This window comes from Globicephala melas, chromosome 15 (assembly GCF_963455315.2).
Source record: "Globicephala melas chromosome 15, mGloMel1.2, whole genome shotgun sequence".
Classification (NCBI taxonomy): Eukaryota; Metazoa; Chordata; class Mammalia; order Artiodactyla; family Delphinidae; genus Globicephala; species Globicephala melas.
Genome location: NC_083328.1, coordinates 15,816,219 through 15,831,979, shown reverse-complemented (window position 1 = coordinate 15,831,979; position 15,761 = coordinate 15,816,219). Strand labels below are relative to the sequence as shown.

The window sequence follows — 15,761 nt, the reverse complement described above, 5'->3', positions numbered from 1 at the left end:
TTTGTGTTTGTGCAGCATTCAAAGCACAGGACGTGAACTTGCACAGATATGGGTAAGTCATGTCTCCTGAGCCTCAGTTTATAAGATTCAAGTGAAACACTTAATATAAAAGCACTTCCCAGACAAGGGCTTACAGCTTCACTGGCTGTAGTGATGACCTAGTACCTCCCACTGCCCGGGGCACTATTCGTGCACACATTTTAAGGACGAGTCTCTTTTACCACATAAAGGTTTTTATTGAACTCAAATTCAGGGGCTCCAAAGCCTGAGGAAGACAAGGGAGGCTGGGGTTTGCACTCAGAAGCCAGGCCAAGCTTCGGGGCCCCACTCCCCGCCCCGCCTACCCTCACCCCTTCCTGACTCAACGAGGGTCTCAGTAGCTACCAATCTAAGCTACCCATTCTAATTAAGTAACCCAAACCCCCTCCCCCCACCCCCACCTAGCACTTTGCCAAGCCAGGCTTCCACCAAGGGGCATGCTGCTGCTGAGGCCAGCTCTCTGCTGACCTCTTTCTGGATCTCTCCCAGAGCCTCCGGCTGCCAGCTTGGCCTCCCTCCAACCCCTCTTCATAGCCCATTTCCCATAAGTCTCCGTGTCATGTCGCTTCCTCCATCCAGGCCCCCTCTCCTCCTAGAACCCTCGACTCCTCCCTCCTCCAGCGTTTCCCCTATTCTCTCTCAAGGTTTCTCTAGCTCCCTGTCCCCTTCTCTTCTGCCCACCACCTCCCCACCCCGACGGGTCAGCGCCGGTCAGCGCCGGCCCCAGGTCAGCGCCGGCCGGCCGCGTGGGTCCGCTGGTGGCGGATGAGGTCGGAGCTCTGAGAGAAGGCCTTTCCACAGTCATCGCACTTGTAGGGCCGCTCCCCGCTGTGGACCCGGTGATGCTGCAACAGCGTGGAGGAGCGGCAGAAGCCCTTGCCACACACGGCGCACCTGTAGGGCCGCTCGCCCGTGTGGGAGCGCTGGTGCTGAATCAGCGTGGAGGAGCGATTGAAGGTCTTGCCGCAGTCGGGGCAGCTGTAGGTGCGACCCGGCAGGTGGGTACGGGCGTGGATGGCCAGCACCGAGCTCTGGCCAAAGCGCTTGCCGCACTCAGGGCACTTGAAGGGCTTCTCGCGGGCATGGCTGCGGGCGTGGGGGATAAGCGCCGAGCGCTGGGAGAAGCTCTTGCCACAGATGCCACAGCTGAAGGGCCTCTGCCCGGTGTGCACCCTCTGGTGACTACGCAGGGATGAGTTCTGGCTGTAGCACTTGCCACACTCGGGGCAGCTGTAGGGCCGCTCATGGCTGTGGGTGCGCTGGTGCCGCAGGAGGTAGGAGCTGTCGCCGAAGGCCTTGCCGCAGTGTGGGCACTTGTAGGGCTTCTGACCAGAGTGCGTGCGCTGGTGGCGAAGCAGGTAAGAGCTGTCAGCGAAGGCCTTGCCGCAACGGGGACACTTGTAGGGCCGCTCGCCCGTGTGCGTGCGCTGGTGTTTGATGAGGTCAGAGCTCTGGGAGAAGGCCTTGCTACAGACCTCACATTTATAGGGTTTTTCACCTGTGTGGATGCGCTGGTGCTGGATCAGGGTGGAGCCCCGCCCAAAACTCTTCCCACAGATGCCGCAGATGTTAGGCCTCGGGCCCTGCCCACCCCTGGCCCGGCCACCCCGTCGGCCTGGACCACGAAGGGTCCCCGTCAGGCCCAGGGGATTCTGGAGCATCTCAAACTGGGGTGTAGCCAGCAGGGCCCCTGTGGGCATCTCAAAAGGGGGCCCTAGGGGCAGGCCCCCAGTGGGTTGCTCCCCAAACCCCTGGGTGAAAGAGTCCAAAGGGTGGACTCCCAAGGGGATGCTCAAGGGATTCTTTTCCTCAGGATTCAGAAGAATCTCTGCACCTTCCTGGAATTTGGAACTTTGAGCTTCAAATTCAGGGCTCTGGGTTTTGAACTCAGGATTCTGGGGTTCAAATCCAGGGTTCTGCGGTTCATACTCCTGGCTCTGGGATTCATACCTGGAGCTCTGAGATTCATATCCAGGGCTCCGGGGTTCATACCCAGGGCTCCGGGGTTCATATCCAGGGCTCTTGGGTTCATATCCAGGGCTTTGGGGCTCATACCTAGGGCTTTGGGGTTCAAACTCAGGGCTCTGAGAATCTGATTCAGGGCTTCTGGGTGCAAACTCAGGGCTTGGGGGTACAAAACCAGGGCTTCGGGACTCAAAACCTGGACTCTCAGGCTCAAACCTGGGGCTTTGGGGTTCAAACTCTGGGCTTTGTAGCCCAAACCCAGGGCTCTGGGGTTCAAGCCCAAAAGGTATCTCTTCCACCTCATAGTCCCCAGTGCCTTCTTGCTGAGAAATTTCCTCTTCCTCATTCTCACTCATGTTGCCTGCAGGATCAGAGAATTACAGAAAACCCAGATTGTGTGGGGCCTGGAAGGTCACTGGGTCCCACCATTAGTTGCCACAAACCTTTCCCTCCTCCTCAAGCAGGGTCGCTGGCCCTCGGGCAAGTGCTGAAATTCTCACCTCCCCCTCAGCAAACCCAGGACACCGGGTCCCCGCCCCCGCCCCCTCCAAGTCCCAGGTGTCCAAGCCCCCGGCTCTCTTCCCCTCCCACCCACTACAACCCCCTCTCCCGCTCCCAGTCACGCTCCTCGGAGGGGCGCTCCCTCCCTCACCTTTGAGAGACCCTTCGGGGCTCCCCATTTCGTCAGGACTTTGCACATCCCGGGGCTCGAGGCCCCACGGCGACGCCTCCCGTTCCATCCCCGCCGGCTCCCAGTGCGGCGGCAGTGGCGATGGCGGACGATCCTGCGACCCGGTCTGAGTGCCCCGAGACCCGGGCCCTCGCCGCCCGCCCGCTTAGCGCCACCCAGGGGACCCGGCTGTCCAGCCCCGGCCCCTGAGGCCGGACGTCTTGACCCTGGGCCTCTCCGGCCCGCTGGGCCCCTCCCCTATCCGCGGCCCCGCCCCCACCCACAAGGTCTCGGCTTGCCCTGGGGTCCTCACAGGCCCCCACACGTCGTGACCTCGGAGATGAGAGACTTCACAACTCCCCTTGCCGCCCCCGGATACCGCTCCCCGCCCGGGACCCCGACGTCTGGCCTCCCAGCCCCCGGGTGGGCTGCGGCTGGCCGTCCCCCTCCCTCCGCACAGGAAGTGTCCGTCCGCGGCCAGTTTCCCCCGCTGGCTAGCGCCGCGGCCTCTCTAGGAGCGACTGGAGGTGGAAACTCGTTGGCATTAACCCTGGGCTGGATGGCCCCGGCGTCGAGGTAGGCGAGGACTGGGCGCCCTGGAGCCGGCGGGAGAAGCTGGGACAGTTTGTATGCCTATGTCCTAGGTCCTGTCCTCCCGGGGGCCTATACGTCCGTCTCCCGGCCCTGCGTCCGTCAGTGCCTGTGGCCAAGGGCGAGGCAACAAGCGAGACCAAGGTCAGCGAGAAGGAGCGACGCTTCCCGGTGCCAGCGGGGGCGGTGTCTAGCTCCCCTCCCCTCCCGGGCCTTGGGGTCAGCTCTGGCCGCGCCTCGGGACCCCACCCCGCCCCTTAGGCTCATCGAGGCTCCTGAGTCTCGAACCCCCCACCTCGAACTCCACTCCCCCACACCGGCGCGCCCACCCCCAGTCCTCCTGGCCCCCTCCGCTCGCTGTTTCTCCTAATCTCACCCTTCCCCCTTCTGGGCGGGCTAGGATCGTTGCCAAGGAAACAGGCCTACCTCCAGTTTCCAGAGGCACCGCCCCTCCCTCCCAGGGAACTCACCGATTGGTCGGTGTAGCGCGTGCTTTCACCGTCCCGCCTCCTCCCACTACACCAACTGCTAGGCGTTAATGGTCGCCAGGGAACGCGAGGCACCTTTCTGATTGGTTGCAGGGTGCGCAGGCCGGTTCCACCTCTTCTGTGCTTCAGAAGTGCTAGCGGGAGGAGTGGGAGGGACGTTCCTGGCGTCTCCCTTCTTGTCGAGCCTGTGCTTTCAGACATTTTCCCGCCCTCATTTACCCTTCATTAGGTTTTATCTTTCTGAAGAATGAAAGACAAGGCATCTGAGGAAGACACCCTTGACTCCCCAGTCTCTTCTCGCACTCTCTTTCCCAGCACTTTCCTTCTTCCCACAGGTTCCAGGTGCCGAAGTGGCCAGTCGGGGGGGATCCTGCCGCAGAAAGAAGGTTGTTTCCTCTTCTGTTACCCTGCCTCTCCCCTCCACCTTCCCCAAAGACTGAGTTTAACTCAATCCCTTGGAGCCTTTGTCCCTGGTTCCTGGATTTTCTCAGGAGTGGAAGTGGATAGGAGAGAACCACTCTCCAGTCCTGTCTGACTTGGATAGAGGCTTGTAGAGGAAGGGAACCTGAGAAACACTGCCCTAGGTGCAGCTTTGAATCAAAGGAAAAGTGACCCTGGAAAGACAATTTAATAGGATCCAGTTCTTGTCCTTCTACTACCCTTGCTGCTGAAACTAGTTGGTAGTGTTCTTTCTTCTTTTTTTTCCCGGTACGCGGGCCTCTTACTGTTGTGGCCTCTCCCGTTGCGGAGCACAGGCTCCGGACGCGCAGGCCCAGCGACCATGGCTCACGGGTCCCGCCGCTCCGCGGCATGTGTGATCCTCCCGGACCGGGGCACGAAGCCGTGTCCCCTGCATCGGCAGGTGGACTCTCAACCACTGCGCCACCAGGGAAGCCCTGGTAGTGTTCTTGACAATTAATGAACCAAATTCTCTCTGTGGGAGTGATGCAGGAACCATAGATTGTGTTTTCTTGTTGCCTTACCAGACAAAGGAAAGGAGGAAACTACTTAGGAGGAAAGATGGCATCTTCCATTCTCCTGAAAGGAGATGAGAACAAGAATTTGGAGAATTCCAAAGGAGAAAAGGCTGGAGAGACGCGATCTCAGTTCTCAGTAGAGGCTTACAGACAGAATCACAGATAGAGATACCTTCCTACAAATAAAGCAGGAGTCTTTTTCTGCCCTCCAGAGGATCAGCTTCCAGCTCCATGCCTCTCTCCCATCCCACTGTCTGTCCTAAAACCTTCATGAAGAATGGCTCACAGGGTCCAGCGCTAGAGGGCCCACACAGGCAGAACACCCTACAAGTGCAGTGATTATGGGAAGAGCTGGACCTGGGCCACCTCCTGGTCATCCCCAAAGCACACAAATGAGAGACAAAAGTCTCCTTCATGAGACACTTTTCTCTGACCTCCTACCTGCTTACCCACCAGAAAATTCCCACAGGAGAGCAGCCGTCCCCTGCAAAGTATGTGGCGAGTCCTCCAGCCCCAGCTCTGACATGGTCCCTGCCTGCACTCTTCATAGCGTGGGCCACAAGCCCCACGAATAGCAGAAGTTGGGCCAGGGCTTCAGTCTGCTCTGGCACCAGTATTTCCATGTGGAAATTCAGTCTCACTAGTACCTGGCTGACTTCCAGGCAGCCTCCTCCAGCACCTATCCTCTCTATGCAATGGACCTTCGAGAGGCAGCCAGCCTCTGCCGGCCGCATGCCCATAGCAGGGATAGGCTCTAAGCACAGGGAAGACTCTGATGAGGGTTCCAACTTGACCAAGTGCATGTCCTGAGTTGGGCAGCCACTTTGTCCACAGCATCATCCCTCAATGTGCAGCAGCACTGGGGCAGTGTGCAGCCACAGTTCATGGTCCAACCAACTTGGCCCACACCCAAGAGAGTCCTGACAAAGGCTCTGTGTGAGAGGGGCTTCTGTGTGATCTGCTTCCTCCCTGCATGCAAAGGACAAGCCCTCTAAGAGGGCTTCTGTCAGATGCTACAAGAGATGCCCAGGTATATTCAAGAAGCTTTGAGGTACCCAGAAAGAGACCAATCATGACACAGGCCCCTTTGCGAAGAACAAAGGAAATGGGAGTCTTTGTGTATGGCGAAGTCATCAGCTGGCCTGACACATTTGGAACAGGCCCTGACACCAACCCCTACTCTTCTAACGCTAAGAACAGCTAGAAAATAACATTTTTACGTTCAGAGCAGTGGTTCTCTCAAACTTTAGCAGCCATAAGATTCCATTGCTGGAGATACAATAAACTAGGGACAGGCCCAGGGAGCTAGCTGCATTTTGAAGAGATAACTGCATGTGATTCTGTGGCAGAAAGGCCTTACTTTGAAAAATATTGGCCTAGAGCAGGTTTTAGCTTCTGAGTCATAAACGTCTTTGCATGCACTGTTCCTAGAAAGATACACATAAACAAATATTCCCCCCAAATTTAGGGGTCTTTGGAGCTCAGATCAATACTTATCCTTTACATGGCTTGGACAAACTAGGAAGGGGCATGTGGTCATGGCCTTGACCTCTCACTCTGGCCATGTGGATGGGGCTCATGTTTTCACTGATGCAGACAAGCATTTCTCCTGATGCACCAATGAAGCCCTAGGAAAACCCTCTTCCTGGCTTAAATTGCTTCAAGGGCTGAGCCTCAAAAACCTGTGGTAGTGGAGAGAAAAGGGAGCCTTACCTTTAGGGGAAGTATCCGTGCCAAGGAGTGAGGAGCCAAGAAGGGGGTGAGGCTGAGGCTTAAGCGTTCCATGATACTCAAATATTAAGTGAGGGGGAAATTGGGTCACGAGGGCAGGAAGCAGAGGAGTTGGTTCTGGTTTGGGGGCCCTACGCAAGTCTTGAAAACTTAAGCGCACTCAGAGAAAGTAGTAATTATACCTTTAATTGGCAAGCTCAGACAGGGTCCAGATCTGGCTTTGAGGCTGACCTGAGAAGTGGTATTGCAGGCTGAGTTTCCCCCAGGCAGTGCTGAGGGGCAGGGGAAGGATGGGTTGGACACTGGCTTCTCTAGGGGAATAAAAGCTGGCACAAAGGTAGCTACTACTGCCAAGGTGCCTCTCCTTACTCCCACATTCCCCCTGTGACAGGTGGCATATGAGCCAATCCTCCTGGTGAAGTTTAGTATAAGAGAGATCTTGGTGGGGTCAGATTGGAAGATTAGGTTGGAATCAAGTCAGTCCATCACTTTACCTGAAGTGTCTTTTCCCCAAGTTTTGTACCTCTTCCTATAGAAGTTTCTTTAGGTTGACAAATCTGGTTTCTTCCTAAGGCCAGACACAGGGCTGAGTTCTCAGAAGGGAAGTGCACACAGGCCACCGAGGACATAAGTCTTTGCTACTTCTACTTGAGGGGAAGGGTCATCCTGACCAGAGGCAAGAAAGGGTCTGCACATGGCTGGCTGCTTCCATCACCTGGACAAGGCTGGACTCTGACCACAAAGGAATGAGTGGTAGATGGATGATGGAGTCACAGGGTGATGGGGGAGGGATTCTGTGCAGAGCTTGGGAATATAGAATAGTACAGTTCCCTCTGGCTACTAACCCCAAATGTTCCTGGCCTTGTCCCCCTTTGCTGGTGATGGAGGTCCTGAAGAGAGTGAAGATGCGAGCTTTGCTTTTGTTGGCCCTGGAACTCTCATCTAAGGCTGCTTTCTCCCTTGCCTTGTTGGCTATGTGGCTGTTTTGTCACTCATCTTGTACCTGGGCTTCACTAACACTGGGCTGCTCTGTCCCTAGTCTAGGTCAGTGCCTGGGTGTCATCTCAGGGAGGGGGGAGATGCTTCCAGAACCCTGGCTGAGACACTGACAAGGAACACAGGAGTGGTATGGTAAAGACAGCAGGAAACAAAGAATCCTAGCATCTCACTCTGTGTGTGACCTTGGACAGGTTGCTCAGCTTTCCCCAGTCTCAGTGTCCCCAGATGCAAAAGGATGGAAAAGCTAAGATCTCTTCCAGTTCAAAAATGTGATGAGGCCCTCCTGGCTGGGCCTAGAATAGCAAAGCCTGAGCCATAGGGCTCTCCGAGGGAGGCCCATGGAGTACTAGAGGGGTCTCTCAGGCCCCTGCCCTTCAAAAACAGGAAGTGCAGGTCAGCTGAGTGGTGCTGAGGTGGAGACACCACTCCATTTGGGGCAAAACATTCAGTCCTGACTGCCTCTTCCTGATGGGCTGTCCTCTCCAAGCAAGATGCTTCCTTCCATATGCAATTATGAGGGTGAAATGAGTTGGACAAGACAGTACTTTGTAAACCATAAAATGCAATACGAGCCAAGATCTAACATAAAGCCTCCTTTTACTTCTCTCCTGCCACCCTTTTACAAATATGCTCTCTACCTGAATCCCTGATTCAAGAACAATTGAATGCTGTAGACTACAGTTTGCAAACTCAAATGACTACAGGAACCCAACAGGTCATGTAAATGAGTAGAAAAATGCCAGATGGAGAGGGCCTGCTTTGCCAGAGATGTTGGCGAGCCATGATGAGTGCCAGCTGACACTGGACAGGAGGTGACAAGGAGTGGCAGGCATGCTGAACTGGAGAGCCTGGTCTCCATCCAAAGGGACAACTGCCCCTCAGCTCTCACCAATTGTGGTTTTGTGGGAGCTCAGGTGGAGTTGCCAAATCTTCGGATTTTTCAAGAGAGGCCAGAAACCTGGTTTTCTGTGTGAAATATCCTGATTTTTAAATCTTAACCAATAATTCATAACATTTAAAAATGCTGGCTGGGCTAAAAAAAAAAAATTAAAGGCTGCTACAGACCACATTCAGTACCCAGCCATCAGTTTTTAACTTCTGCAGTAAAGTCAGTGGGTAAAACAAAGTTCTCCACCTCAATCCTCTTAGAAACAGCCTTTTCTTCCCCACAGTGAAAGTCTAGTGGGGGTTCTAACCTCAGCCCTAACTCAGCAAAGGGGGCTTCTAGAGTCTGGGACAGTAGGGAACAAGGTATCAGCAGATGAAGCTCGTGAGGGCCTAAGATGAAACAGTCCTCCTCCCCCAGGTCCAACTCTGGCTGGGAATTCTGTGGCCTCCCCGGGGCTGCCAGAGTTTCAGGCCCCTGAGGCCACCCTGGGCCTCAAACGATGTCTAGATCTTCACCCTTTGCCTTGTCACTGTTGAGGCCATCACCCACACTCCTGGAATATCTCTGGGTAGTGCTGGAAGCCCACGGGTGGGTCCAGGTCCCCTCGGCCAGAGGCCAGGGGTACAGGCAACCCACTGGCACCCCGGCCCCTGCGCCGCCCCGCCCCGGGCCGATGGACCCACTGGTGCTTGGCCATGGCTGACTTCTGGCCGAAGCACCTGCCGCATTGCGGGCAGGCGTAGGGGCGCTCGCCACTGTGGGTGCGCCGGTGGGCTGCCATCTCGGAGCTCTGCCGGAAGCAGCGCCCGCAATCTGGGCATGGATAGGGCTTCTCGCCCGTGTGGGTGCGCACGTGGCGCCGGAGGTCTGAGGCGTGGGCGAAGGCGCGGCCACAGTCGGGGCACGGGAAGGGGGTCTCGCCGCTATGGACCCGCTGGTGCTGGTACAGGGCGGAGCTCTGGCTGAAGCAGCGGCCGCAGTCAGCACAGCTGTAGGGCTTCTCGCCCGTGTGGACCCGGAGGTGGGTGGTGAGGGCGGAGCGCTGGGTGAAGGCCCGGTCACAGTCTGGGCAGCGGTGGGGCCGCTCCCCTCGGTGGATGGCCCGGTGCTTGCTCAGAGAGGAGGCCTGGCTGAAGCCCTTGCCACAGTCAGGGCAACTGAAGGGCTTCTCGCCCGTGTGGGTGTACAGATGCTCCACCAGGGTGGACCGCCAAGCGAAACTCTTCCCGCACATGTAGCAACCGTGCCTCTGGTCTGCCCTGGGGACCGGGGGATGGGCACAGAGTGGTGGGCGACCCCGGCGAGGCACCTTCGATGGCTGCTCCCAACCATAAGAAAACCCAGCAGAAAAGGGTTTGAGAGCCGTCAGCCCGGGAGGCTGAGCATCCACAGAAAGGATCTTCCCCAGTGCCTCGGTCCCTTCTCTTTGTCCTTTCTCTTCCTTGTCTCTGGAACCTGCTGGGAGATAAGGGGAGAGCTCAGACCCTGGCTTATCCTGGTCCCTGATTCCCACAGCCCACATGGGGACAGAGAAGCCTCTTAGATACAAGCACCTTCTGGACCCACAGCTGCCTCTGGGCCTCAGCTTGGTACAGGCAGGGAAGCTAGGAGTGACACATTTTCCTCAGCTGCACAGGATGGTAAGAAAAGCTGCAGAGACGGAGAGAGAGGGAAGGAACAGAGGCACAGTACATTCTACCTCAGGGCTGGGGAAATGAAGGTCAGAGGGATAACAATTTAGCTTGATCACGGAGGATGAGTGGATGGTAAGGATGCAGCACAAAGAGAGGCATGAAGGTGACTGGCATTGACAAGTTCAGAGGGGCTGGGCACTGTGCAACAGGTGGACAGGATAAGTGGAGGAAGAAAGCCGTGCAAGCCAAGAGAAAGGAGGCTGCTACAAAAATACAACAAAAAGGAAGTAAACTAAAACAGAGGAGGTGGCAGAGGAGCTAGAGAGCAGGCAAACAGCAGACGAGGTGACGCGGAGCTCCAAGGAGCTTAGAGACCAACTAGATGTGAGGGGCTCAGATACCGCGGAGCTGGGAGTGGAGAGGCAGGTATGCCTGGGTCACACTCACAGCCCCTTTCTAGGCTGAATCCAGAGCTAGGCAGGGACCAGGCATAACAACCTTAGCTGGGAAAGCAATTCAGGGAGGAAACTGATGAGCAGGTAAGGAGTTGGCAGAGGGTAGCAGGATGGGTCAGACCCAGAGGAAGTCCCCACGGGACAAAGTACCCACTACTTCACCTGTGTCTGCTTCTCTAAGACACTCTCCCGTCTCAGGATCCCGGGCATCTGGACCCCACAGTTCGGCCTCTTCCTCCACCCAGGAGATGAGGGCTGGCTTGGTGCCTCGGAAGCCTAGGGGAGAAGAACGCAAAGCCCACGCTGCGGGGGAAGCCGCCGCCCAGGGTCGCGACTTTCTGGGGCCTCCCACTCCACGTGCAGGACCCAGAGGTTGGGCGGGGTGGACGGGGTTGTGGGCGCAGGCGAGCAGGTGGAGCCTCACCGAGCGCGCCCAGGTGGCCGTAGGTCTCCCGCATCACGTCCCGGTACAGGGCCCTCTGCGCGGGCCGCAGACACCCCCACTCCTCCGGGGAGAAGTATACGGCCACGTCCGCGAAGCTCAGGGACTCGGGTGTCCCCCACTGGCGCCCGGCCCCGTTAGGTTCCCGCGCGGGGAGCGGGGCCGGGGGCGGCGCCATCGTAAGTGCCACCCCGGCGGCGGGCCAGCGCCAACCCTACCCGCCGGGGTCCGCGGAGCCTCCGCGATCCAGAACGCTCCGTGGCCCGGCCCGAGGGTCGGGGCGCCGTCGTGAGGCCGGGAGACCAGGGACGGCCCCTCGAGGGCCCACGGGGAAGGCTGAACACTAAGAGCGGGTGGCTGAAGGTGCACCGAGAACCAGAACTGGAAGATGCCTTCCTAAGAGATGGCGGCAACGCGGCCCCGCGAACTTCGCTCCCGCGCCATCGTGCCCAGATGACGCCGCCCCGGTGTCTCCAGGTGGCTTTGTCTTCGAGCCCTCAGCCAACATGGCTGCGGCGGCTACAGGCGCCCGAGGAGGCGCTGCCACCAGCCCGGAGGCGGCGTTCCCCAGAGCTTGGCGCCCGGCCCCGGAGGCGCGGCGGCCCGGCTTCCCCGCCGGGTCCCCGCGCCCGTCGCGCTGGAGGCGCAGCCGTGGCCCCGCCCAGGTTTGGAACAGCGACCTCCAGCCCAGACCCCAGGCCGCTCCGCGCTGTTAATTCAGACGTTCAATTTCGTCGCTGGCCATCACTGGGTGACAGCAGGCTTCCCCCAATGTTGACGGTAAAAAAAAAAATGGAGCGGGTAAAAGAACCTTCTCTACTGGAAGCTTGATAAGCCTGAAATTATGGGAGCTTCTGTTTCAGGAGATCGTGGGGGCGACTGGGGAAGAGTAGGGTGAGGTCTAAAAAGGTCGGAAGGACCCTCTTTCTGTAAGCTTACGCTCCCCCGACATGCCCTACAGGACGTCTCCCGAACATCTCTTTACCTCTAGCTCAAGCTTGGCTCCTGAGCTCCTGATCACAGAGCCACCTGCCACCTTGCCCCGGCATGGATGGCCCACAAGCACCTCGGACTCTGCGTGGCTCAAACTGAACTCATCCCTTTCTTCCCATAACCTGCCCCTCCTGGGGTCTTTGTCTTAGCAAATGGCACCAACTCTCTCCATCATTTCTACCTCCAAACCCTCTCTCTCACCGGACACATTTATTGACTGTCTAGTCTGTGCTTCCCACAAGCCTTCATAAATACCCTGCCCTAAGAAGCCTTGATATTTTTCCTTTGGCCACTTAAATCAGTCACAGCATTTCACACACTTCATGGACATGCACTTCACATCTTCAGCAGCTCTGGTGTCTGCTCTGGAGCTCTTGTCTGTTTGCCTCCTTCCAAAGGCCCCCCTGAGGCTTCCACCTGACATCCTGTACCCAGTGGCTGCTTCTCCCTAGGGGAGCTGGGCAAGTAAACAGTTGATCTCAGCAGGAGGGAAGGGGAAGACTTAAAACTTGGGAGGGGTCAGCCTGGCCAAGGAGAGAGGCTTGTTGCAGGGTGGTCCGTGGAGGGTAAGGACTAAGGGTGCAGAGTTGCCCAGGGGCTCAACCCCAGCAAGTTCTCTGAGCCTCTCAAGCCCCCTGAAGGACACAAAAGAAATTAGAAAATTTCCATTAAGAGTAATGGCTTTTTGTCACCTGTCAGTGCCCATCCCTATCGCACACTGGAAGAGCCCTGGGTAGTGCTGAAAGCTCGCAGAGGGGTCTGGACTCTCCTGGAGAAGAACCCTGAGCAGAGTCTGCACTCCTGGGTCAGACCCTGAGGGCCATGGTACCAAGCTGGTGGGTCTATTAGTGGCCTCTGGCTGAAGCACCTCCCACTGTGGGGACAGTAGTAGGCCTGCTTGCCTGTGTAAGTCAGCAAGTAGCATGAGAGGTACTGCACTAGCTGCAAGTAAAGGGTCCCTCTCCAGAGTGCACTGCGCCGGGACTTCCCTGGAGGTCCAGTGGTTGGGTCTCTGTGCTTCCACTGCAGGGGGTACAGGTTCGATCCCTGGTTGGGGAACTAGGATCCTGCAAGCTGCATGGTGTGGTCAAAGAAAACAACACAAAACAGAGCGCACTGGGCCAAGTTGAAGGTAAAGGTAAAGCATGACTGCACTTGGTGTGGGGATGAGGGTGTGGTGTGAGTGCCAGGTGTTGAAGCTGGGCACAGACTGAGGGCCTGGGAAAGTCCTGACTACAGGGAGCCTTGGCCACAGGCTCCAAGGCCACGTCAGTGTCTCTGACCCCAGAGCCTCACGACAACTCCCAGATAGACTTCTGCTCACCCCTTCCAAACGTATCATTTTTCTGAGTGAGTGCTGGGAAACAGCAGATTCAAAACTTACCATTTTTCCTGTTAACTCTCCAAGGCCTACGTATGTTCAGGTAATAGAATCAACCTTCACAATGACAGAAGCATTCAGATGGGTACCCAGCCCGGGAAGCCCCCTTCTAGACTGTATTGGCCAGTTGAGGGCTCTCAAGTCAGGGACATTCCCACCCACTCCAGGGCCAACCAGAAGAGATACTCTCAACCAGAAGGGCAGCTGTTATAGGAACCAGGGACCTGGAAGACAGATGAACTGCCTCCATCCTAAACTTGAATTCACACACTGCCACTAACCTACGGTCTGGATGATTCATACAGTGTGACCTAATCATGTGACCACTTGGATGCCTCAAAGCCAATTAAGTGAGAAAGAGAAGGTCAAGATTGCAATCTCCAGTGGGTGTCATAAATTCAGGTCAGTGAAAATTAGTAATGCCAGCAGTAAAGAGCATATAGATGGTGTTTCTTGCTCAACAAACGTTTTCCCTTACAGTTGACACTGGGACATCACCTCCACTTCCCATCTTTCTGGCTTTCTCTCAGGCTTCCTCCTCCAGAGGATCCTGAGCACCTGTACCTCACAGCTGGGTCTCCTGCTCCACCCATTTGATGAGGGCTGGTTTGGGGTCTGGCAAAACTGGGGAAGAACCCTCATCATCCAATAAACAGTTCTTAAGACTACCTACGCATGCATTTAATGAAAATGTATTGGGCATCTCACGTGTGCCAGGCATTGTTCTAGATGTTCCAGGTATTAGAGACATTGGTGAACCAAGATAAAGTACCTGCTCTAAGAGAGATACCAGGTAGGAGCTTTGCTGGCACAGGTGCAGAGAGGACCTTTGGGCAGATTGTACTCAGGGCTACAGAGATGGACACAGAGCTGCAGCTTAGAGGAGACTTCCAGCACAGGGCAGAAGAGCTCCAGGAGGAATTTCATTTCTTTTCTTTCTTTTTCTTTCTTCCTTCCTTCCTCCCTCTCTCTCTTTTCTTTCTTTCTAATTTTTATTAGAGTATAGTTGATTTCCAATGTTGTGTTAGTTTCAGGTGTACAGTGAATCAGTTACACATATACATATATCCACTCTTTTTTAGATTCTTCTCCCATATAGGCCATTACAGAGTATTGAGTAGAGTTCCCTGTGCTATATACTAGGTCCTTATTAGTTATCTATTTTATATATAGTAGTGTATATATGTCAATCTCAATTTCCCAATTTATCCCTCCCCCCCAAGGAATTTCTTGAAGATGGCATTTGAGAAGGGCATTGAAGGGTGTTAGAGTTGGAGGTCAGTGTATAACACAGCCGAATAGCAAGAACAAAGGCTCATTAAGCTAGAAGCATGTCCAAAGAACAAAGATTCTACTTAGCTGCAGTCAAGGAGATGGCTTGTCTGTAGGGAAAGATCTGGTTTGAGTCCGTGGAGGTTAGTGTGCCATGCGCCTTTAAGGCCGGTACAGGTTCTGAACTTTTTTTAGAAGTTTTTGCAGTGTTGAAATCTAACCGGAGAGGGTCACTTATGAATTTAGGCTGATCTGGCGAGGATGCCGGGAAACAGAGTCCCTCTCTGTTGGAGTCAGGCTCAGTGGATTCAGGCACCTGGCCCTGTTCGTCCCACCCACCCGCTTCCCTTTTCAGAGATCCGGGACACTGGATCTCACCGAGCACGGTCAGGTTAAGGTATGCCACCGCAGACATCCCCACTCCTCGGGGAAGAAATACAGGGCCACCTTCACGAAGCCCGTGGCCCTCAGCCTTCTCCCAGCTCCTTCCCCCCCGGCCTTCACCGGCACCTGCGCAGGGAGCCCAGAGCAGGGCCGGGGACGGAGTCTTGGGCTCACCCCCATATCCCCGGGTTGGGACGCTGGTGATTCGGCCTGCGGTGCTGGGCGGGCGTGGTTCCCTCCGGGCCCAGACGACCGGAAGTAGCTTTGGTTGGGGCCACTCTAGGATGGCGGGAAACGGCTCGTTACGCGAACTCGTTGGTCCCAGGGCCGGGAAATGAAGAAGCCCTCAGAAGAGATGGTGGCACTCTACCGTCCTTCTACTTTAGCGAAAGGCATGTAACAGCTTCAGTGTCGGCCTGGCGTTGATGATCTGGTATACTCCCCCCTCGAGTTGTCTTCTCTTACTGTTCCGCTAGTGGCTTTGCAAGGGCCTGTTGCCCGTAGTTAAGATGGCCGCAGCCGCTTCGGCGCCCGCGCTCAGGTCGGGTGGGTGAAAGGTGAGGCGCGGGTGCAGGCGCGGGTGCAGGCGCGGGTGAGGGAGGGCTGGCGGCGGCGAGGGGTTTGGGAGACGGGGACGCTGGGCTAGGAGTGGAGGGGCTGTCCGGCCAAATGTCCTCTTCCCAATCCCCGCAAGAAGGCCCACTCAGTGACCCGGTCATTAAAATATATTTTTTTATTATTGGCAAACTAATTCATTTCTCAGGTTTTTGGGTTTTGTTTTTTCATTTACAAGGTACATAAGAATATTCAGTGAATGTCCTCTCCCCCAGCCCCCCACCATTCCTCTAATA

At 56.1% G+C, this 15,761-nt stretch overlaps 2 protein-coding genes and 1 long non-coding RNA gene across 4 annotated transcripts; 1 reads left to right on the top strand and 2 right to left on the bottom strand.

The window, feature by feature from the left end:
- Positions 1–235: 235 nt before the first annotated feature.
- Positions 236–3,480, bottom strand: ZNF768 (zinc finger protein 768). The gene is made up of 2 exons (XM_030871753.3): positions 2,657–3,480; positions 236–2,365 (listed from the first exon to the last, which is right to left on the bottom strand). The coding sequence occupies exons 1-2, from the start codon at positions 2,742–2,744 to the stop codon at positions 768–770; spliced, it is 1,686 nt and encodes a 561-aa protein (XP_030727613.1). The 5' UTR covers positions 2,745–3,480; the 3' UTR covers positions 236–767.
- Positions 2,813–8,513, top strand: LOC132593453 (uncharacterized). Its single transcript, XR_009558980.1, has 2 exons — positions 2,813–3,409; positions 4,089–8,513. It is a non-coding gene; the product is annotated as an uncharacterized lncRNA (long non-coding RNA).
- Positions 6,618–14,838, bottom strand: ZNF764 (zinc finger protein 764). 2 transcript variants are annotated; one of them, XM_060284451.2, is made up of 3 exons: positions 10,863–14,838; positions 10,601–10,714; positions 6,618–9,807 (listed from the first exon to the last, which is right to left on the bottom strand). In XM_060284451.2, exons 1-3 carry the CDS (start codon positions 11,056–11,058, stop codon positions 8,891–8,893), a joined length of 1,227 nt encoding a protein of 408 aa, XP_060140434.1. In that variant the 5' UTR covers positions 11,059–14,838; the 3' UTR covers positions 6,618–8,890. The 2 variants fall into 2 exon arrangements, with proteins under 2 accessions (XP_060140434.1, XP_060140435.1); XM_060284452.2 differs by having other exon boundaries at positions 6,619–9,804; positions 10,863–14,835.
- Between the last annotated feature and the right edge of the window lie 923 nt (positions 14,839–15,761).

Excerpts from the sequence above, each read along its gene's own strand:
- ZNF768 (XM_030871753.3), bottom strand. The coding sequence starts at position 2,744 with ATGGAACGGGAGGCGTCGCCGTGGGGCCTCGAGCCCCGGGATGTGCAA. Across the intron at positions 2,366-2,656 it reads CCCCGAAGGGTCTCTCAAAG|GCAACATGAGTGAGAATGAG; the intron begins GTGAGGGAGGGA and ends CTGATCCTGCAG.
- ZNF764 (XM_060284451.2), bottom strand. The coding sequence starts at position 11,058 with ATGGCGCCGCCCCCGGCCCCGCTCCCCGCGCGGGAACCTAACGGGGCC. Across the intron at positions 10,715-10,862 it reads CGGCCACCTGGGCGCGCTCG|GCTTCCGAGGCACCAAGCCA; the intron begins GTGAGGCTCCAC and ends CTTCTCCCCTAG. Across the intron at positions 9,808-10,600 it reads TCTTAGAGAAGCAGACACAG|CAGGTTCCAGAGACAAGGAA; the intron begins GTGAAGTAGTGG and ends CTTATCTCCCAG.